Here is a 7,556-nt window from a genome sequence, read left to right on the forward strand (position 1 = left end):
CAACTGAAAGCAGGAGGATTACATCCAGTATCCATATGGACTGTAAGCCCCCTCTTGACATAGATGTGGAATGGACACAAACAAGCCAAGGTCCACAGGAAAGAGGAATACAGTAAGGATCAGAGTGGACTTACTGATATTCTATTCATGAACTATTGTGGTTAGTAATTGAGAAAATGTGGCATTCCTGTGGAAAAAGTGGCCATGGTGGTTGCTGGGTGCAGGGAATGGGAGGAAGAGATGAAATGTGGAGGCATTTTTGGGACTTGAAGTTGTCCTGGGTGGTGTTGCAGGGACAATTACCGGACATTGTAGATCCTCCCACAGTCCACTGGATGGAACATGGGAGAGTATGGGCTATGATGTGGACCATTGACCATGATGTGCAGCAATGCCCAGAGATGTACTCACCAAATGCAATGGATGTGTCGTGATGATGGGGGAGAGTGTGGCTGTGGAGGGAATGGTGGGGTGGGGGTGGTGAGAGTGAATGGGGACCTCATATTTTTTAAATGTAATATTTTTAAAAAATGAATAAAAAAATAAAAAATTTAAGAAAATTAAAAATAAATAAATAAAAATAAAAAAATAAAATAAATTGTAAAAGTAAATAAAGTTGATTTCAGTGATGAAGAAGCCTTTAATTATACCAAAGGCAACTGAATGTACACTTTGTATGTATTGTACACTGTGTGATTATTATTTAATAAAATTGTTTTTTAAAATATCATACAATGAATGTCACCATCTAGGTAGCCATAAGTACTTGCAATGGCATGGAGGTTTGTGCAGTAGCAATTTATGGCTGCAAATCAGAACACTCCATTAACAGAGGTATGATAGCCAAAATGTCAACCTCCTGTGTTTAGTCATATCTGATCAAGAATATTTATTAGAAATTAATGAATACAGGTCTATGTGATTAACCAAATACCATTAATTGAACACTCTGGGTGGATTGTATGCTTTATTAAGCTGTATCAATAAATTTGATTTTTTTAAGAAAAGAATATAGATTAGAGATTTGAACATACAAGAGATAAATTACTGACTGATAGAGGAAATACCTAGGTTGTATTTTGTCACCTCTTTAAATTTTATGACAGTTTTGAACAAAAGCAGATATTCTATTCAGAGGAAATCAAGAAGTGATATTCATAGGCAGCATTGGTAGAATTCAAGCAGGAACAGGAGGTGATCCAATGAAATTATTCAGAAAATGCAACCCATTCCTGAACAACACTGAAAAACTCCTTAAACATGTACATGAATCATGCATACTTCAAGGAGAACTCTTTCCTTATCAAAAATAAAATCTTGCTCTATAACACAATGTGTGCTTTAAAATTTTACTTCTTCATTTTTGAGGTCATCTTGACTCTAGGCAGGTCTATATGCACCTACTGAACAAAGAAAGGAAATATGTAGCTCTGAAGGTTTAGGAACTGCTAAAGCTGGCCTTTCAGCTGCTGCAAGACAAATGACACTTTGCAGACTTTCCTCCCAAAGCATTTTTTCAGAGCCTTCTTTATATCTTTATTCCTCAGACTATAGATGAAGGGGTTCAGCATGGGTGTGACCATAGTGTACATGACCGCGGCTGGTGCACCTGAATGTGTGTTGTTTGAAGCAGCAGGACTGAGGTACACCCCTATGGTCGTGAAATAAAATAAGGAGACTACTGAGAGGTGAGATGCACAGGTTGAAAATGCTTTATATTTCCCCTGAGCTGACGAGATTGCAAATACAGAGGAAACAATCTTATAGTAGGAGAAAAGGATTCCAGCAAGGGGACCCCCGGCCAGCACTCCAGCTATTAAATACATTACTAAGTAATTGAGAAAAGTGTCAGAACAGGCAAGTTGGACCATCTGACGAAGTTCACAGAAAAAGTTTGGGATTTCTACACTTGAACAAAAGGACAGTTGTGACACCAATAAACTCTGTAAACAGGATTCCATAACACTCATGGTCCAGGACCCTAGAGCCATCAGGACACAGATCTGGGGTTTCATAGAGACTGTATAGTGAAGGGGGTGGCAGATGGCCACAAAGCGGTCATAGGCCATCACGGCCAGGAGGCAGTCATCCAACCCTCCAAAGAGCAAGAAAAAATACATCTGGGTGAGGCAGCCTGCATAGGTTATGACTCTACTCTGTGCCTGGATGTTCACCAGCATCTTTGGGACAGTAGTGGAGGATAAACCAATATCACAAAGGGACAAGATTGAGAGGAAGAAGTACATGGGTGTGTGGAGGTGACAGTCAATGATGATGGCCAGGATGATGACCAGGTTCCCAAAAATGGTGACCAGGTACATGGACAGGAACAACCCAAAGAGGAGGGGTTGCACTTCTGGAACTTCTGTAAATCCCAGGAGAAGAAATTCTGAAATTTGCGTTTCATTTCCAGGTCCCATGTGCCTGATGAGACTAAGAAGAAACAAAAAGGAACATGGATAGTTTCACAAAGCAAGTAGCACTATCCAAACAGAAATGTTACATTGCCTATTTCAGTGATAAATTTAATATTATATTATTTATATAGATCTTATCCCTTTAGGGTATTTGTAGTGCCACCTCTGACTAGGAATTCCATCCCCCAAACTCAGCCCTTTACCAAGAATTCATGAACACTATGGATTTCATGAGATATTCATTCATTTGTGGAATATGTATTGAGTTGTGACTAAGAGGCAAGTAGAGTTGTGGCAATGAGTTTACAATGCTGTAACTCAAAAGTCCCAACCATCAGCACATATAGAATACATGCAATTAAAACACAATCATATTACAAAGGGGATGATTTCACATGCTTTAAGGAAAAGAAAGCAGGTAAAAAAAGTGAAATGATGGAGCTGTTTTTCACTTGGTGTTCAGAAAAGTCCCATATATGATGTGAAATTCAAAGAGGCACCTAAAGGAAAAGAAGGCAGTAGCCATGAGGATGTAAGGGGAAATTTGTGCCCAGTGGGATAACTTCTAGGAAAAAGACCCTAAAAATGACTTTTTTCCAGTGTTCAGAGTGAACAAGGAGGTCAGTGTGGCAGGGAAATGATTAAGAGGATAGTGAATAGAGATGATTTCAGAGGAAGTTTAAGAACAAGGCAGCCTTGTTGCTGCTGAATCTTCAAATTCAGGGAGGTCTTCATCCATATTCTGAACCTCTCACTATTCATTAATTTGGATGCAAAGCTATCCCACCAAATGGAATGGAACAGGTCCTATTGGCATTTTTAGAATAGCCTCCAGGCTCTGTACTAGAGAAGACACCTATTGTAATATATGAGCTTAGATACCACTGCTCTGAGGACTGCTCACATCACACATCACATCCCATACACACTTCACACACACACACATAATGCACACCTTAGCATCATTGGGAGGGAGTTAACATCATGCTCTTCTCATACTCAGCCACACAGATAACCCAGGAGTAAATAAAATGCAAGCTGACAACATCAGTTTTTCCATTCTCCAAGTATTTAGAAATGGTGCTCTGAAATTCTAGCTGACAAGCCTCCCATGCTCATGTAAACACAGAGCTCCCTTTTGTTATGATCACTTTATTCCCTTTATTTAAAGGAACATATGCTGGGGGGGGGAGAGGTGGGGTGGGGGGGTGGGGTTGAATGGGACCTCACATATATATTTTTAAAGTAATATTATTACAAAGACAATAAAATAAATAAATAAATAAATAAATAAATAAATAAATAAATAAATAAATAAATAAAATAAGGAACATAAAATATCTGCTCAGTAATAAGACAGGAAGGAATTAAATAGACTTGAAAGATAAAAACTCAAGCATCACATGAGAAATTGTGATGAAGAAATCCTTTCTTGCTTCTGATGGCAATCCAATTCCAGTTTTATCACCCTTGAAGCCAAGAAAAACTAAAAAAAGAACAAAAAGAAATTCACAAAAAAGACAAAGGCAGTGATATCTTTTTACAATGACAAGACACTTAATAGAATGGTTGCTTCAAGCATAAAATGACCTATGGGAATAAACAAATGTTTCACAACTGAAAATATATAACTAGTACAACAATGTTGGGAATTTTTATATGGTGCATTTGATGTCTTTTTAAATTTTATTAAGGGCAAAATTTTTGGAATCAGATGTCTTATTTTGAATCTTAGACTCTCAATTGTCATTCTTTCTGCATCTTTAAGAGCCTATTCAACAGCCTTATTTCAGTTCCATTGTTGCTTTTCCAGCAAGAGCAGACTGAAAATTGCTCCAGATTATGTAAAGAATAAAAGCAACCTGTGGTCCACTGCAAAGTAAAATGCCTTCCAAAGGATGGCAGAAAGTGATGCAATTTCAGAAGTAGATCTAACCCCAAAAGGCACGATGAGGAAAAACAGTTGGTAATGCAATTAAAAATTGATCTATTAATCTAATGGAAGCAGAACTTTCTAAGTTTGAAAAATAATGAGGTGAACATCATATATAATGATAGACATTAACACATTCCTCCAAAAGTGTTTATAAAGACATAGAAGAACTAAATGGCAAAGAGCAAAGTTGAAGGGAAAAACTTGCAGTTTTTTGATTGAAAGTTTACTTATAAAGAAGAAGGACATACACCCTAATATATAAAGTTAGAGAGTTGCGAAAATAAGCTGCAATGGGGAATGTAAATGACCAACGGACAACATATGTCACTTGCCCGATAGGCATAATTGCTGAGGTGCAGGGGGAGGAGGCTGCCACACAGCTTCTCTATCCCCAAGCTGGAAGCCTGTGACCAGAAAACCAGAGTCTCTTAAACAATAAAATAGGTCCTTTTCTCCAGCCCCCAACAGCAACATTCAGGCCAAACCACAAACTCAGCTTGTACAGAGCCAGAATTGCCCCAGGTCCCTGAGTGTGCAGGAGCCCACACTATTAATAAATTGTGCTTTTATGAAATAAACTGTGAGCCTCTGGTCTTGAAGAGTGCTTTGTAATACCTTAAAGGGCGTGCTGCTGTGATATTTTTGAATAATTTTGCAGTAAAGACCTGATCTTTCTAAAAAAAAAAAAAGTCACTGAATAAATGTTGTAGTATATAAATTCCACCCATTATATAAAAACAACTTTTTTTATGTGACTATCCAATGTGTGAGTATATGCCTCATGAAATGCTACTGAAAGGAAATGTCTACCTCCACTATATTAGATATTTCCTATCAAAGAGCCATTTGCTTAAATATACCTCATCCTAAATGTAAAACAAAAAAAAGTAATGCCTCAATTCACTGAACATTCTGCCACTGCTACTAGCCCATTCCCCTATTCCCACCTTACTACAAAACTCCTTGAACAGGTATTTCCCTTTTACTGGAACTGCTTTATCCCTGCTTTTCCCCCTTCTAAATGGGTTTCCTTTCTCCTTTCTTAGTCATCTGTAATGTATCCTGTATTACTGACTCAAATGGACAATCATTTTTAACATAAAAAAAAATCCATTATCTTAGCAGGCCTGAGAACTAGTACAATGATCATTCAGCTCTGGGTCAGGCTGGAGTCGATCCCAGATGAGCTCAAGTCAAAACTCCCAAATTCCATCCAACCGGAATCTTCCCTGCATGTTCTGCTGAGCCCTCTGACTCACTTGGATGGAACTGGTAAGATGGTATTTCTGTAGAAGTCCAAAGTCCTTGGTTGGTGAAGGAGACTGAGGCTGTACCCCCACAAAAGACAGCAGAAGAGAGTCGGGCATCAGTCCTTAAACCAGACTTGGGACCCCAAAGAAACACCCATAAGCCATCCAGCCTGAGTGTACATAAGATAACTGAGTGCAGCAGAGGAGATATTTGCTCATTAGGGAGCATCTGCCTTTTTGTTGATCATTTCCTTCTTTGACATTGATCTGGGGAGGGAGACTGTTTTTCTTGATTTTCTCTTCTCCAAACACCGGGTTATGAGTCAGGGAAGTCAAGAGTTTACTATTCCTCTTCCAAGAACTTTCCTCTCTTCCACACCTCTAACCTGGTAGTAACTTACCTCCAACATTGACTTAAAATTTACTCCAAAAGTTAACACTGAGGGGCCCATGTGCCCTAGGTCTCTTGATTTTACAAATCACTGGCATGGTTTCTGGGTACAGTGTACTCTAGGAGTTACTATCAGAAAATTGCCATTCTCTTCAAGAAAGTAGAGATCTGTGTTCATCTGACATAAAATCATAACTGCTAAAACCCTTTAATTGATCATGTTATTCCAAATCTATTAGGAATATTATGTTTGTAACATGTTAAGACCTATAATGTAGCCCCTCATCTATAAAATGATTGCTGATTATGAGAACTATATTGAGAGATTTTTAGATACCATGTATCTTATAGTGAATGTCTCAGTTAATTTCCTCCATATACTTTAAAAATGCTCAAATTATTTAGTTAATAGATCAAGTGTAATTTATTTTAGTAAAGACTAAAAAGAAAATTATTTGTATATTTTAATTTTTTATTATAGTAACATAAATGCAACTCAAAAATTTGCATTTCATAGTTTACTGGTAAAAATGAATTCACGATATTGCACTATGCTTAACATAAATCACTTAAACATTACAAAACCTCAAACACAATATCTGAAAGGTTTTTGAAGGTTATATTATATTTTATTGAATTGAACTTCCAAAATTTTGTCAATTTTAATGTATGTTCTATCATTTCTCACTAAATTCTTCAGGAAATCTAAAGATTTGGTATTAAAATAGGTTTTGATTTTCTTGAAATGTCTAAAACCTGCCAGTTTGAATTAGCCTTCAGATTTTCAGGTCAAAAAGATATGCAAATCATAGTATGCAGAGTATGTTTTAACATATTTATGATAAGTTTGTTTACAGCTATGACAGAAATACCTTCAACTGTCAGATATAATAAAAAGACCACCCCAAATAAATAAAAGGTATGATGGGCCTAGTTACTATTTAGTGAAAGAACCATCTCATTTGTCAACTTTCCACACCAAATTCTTAAAAGTATTCAAAAAGCTTTTGCACCTTCTAATTGTCAAACTGTGTGTTCATGTGGTAGAAGATACTACCACATTTCCTAAAATAATAAAGTACTGTTATTGCTTGGAAATTATGTTTTTCTTTTCATCTCAAATTTATTTTAAGTGGCATATTGTCCTATACAAGGAATGATCTGATATTTGCTGTGTAATTCTACCCATTAGTAATACTTACACCAACAATTTGATACATGTTTTATTCAGTTACAGTACATGTTTCCCTGTGATTTGATCAACAAAAAGTATTAACACAATATAAAGCTTTTTTCCTTTTCCATCCTTCCTTCCTACCTTCCTTCTTTCCTTCCTTCCTCTTTTCTTGTTGTTTTTTTTTTAAGAGCAGGTCAGTGATTTGGGGGTTAGTTAATACAATACAGTGAGCCTAAGCGGAAAAGTAAAAAATGACACATCACCAATGCATACACCTCTTATTAACTCAATCTGTAGCAAATATTCCACAACAAAGTAAGGTGGTCTCAGAGCAGTGTTGTGAGGGCATCGTGTCCATTTTGATGATTTTTTTTTATTTACTTTG

General features: G+C 36.8%; 1 protein-coding gene across 1 annotated transcript; it reads right to left on the reverse strand.

Moving 5' to 3' along the window:
* Window positions 1-1,448: 1,448 nt before the first annotated feature.
* On the reverse strand, window positions 1,449-2,420 carry LOC101418171 (olfactory receptor 7A17-like). The gene has a single exon (XM_058292528.2). It carries the CDS (start codon window positions 2,418-2,420, stop codon window positions 1,449-1,451), a length of 972 nt encoding a protein of 323 aa, XP_058148511.2.
* Window positions 2,421-7,556: the final 5,136 nt, after the last annotated feature.

This window comes from Dasypus novemcinctus, unplaced genomic scaffold (genome assembly GCF_030445035.2).
Source record: "Dasypus novemcinctus isolate mDasNov1 unplaced genomic scaffold, mDasNov1.1.hap2 scaffold_107, whole genome shotgun sequence".
In the NCBI taxonomy this organism is placed as follows: domain Eukaryota; kingdom Metazoa; phylum Chordata; class Mammalia; order Cingulata; family Dasypodidae; genus Dasypus; species Dasypus novemcinctus.

What these genes read in the sequence shown, in the direction of transcription:
- LOC101418171 (XM_058292528.2), bottom strand. Translation starts at nt 2,420, where the DNA reads ATGGGACCTGGAAATGAAACGCAAATTTCAGAATTTCTTCTCCTGGGA.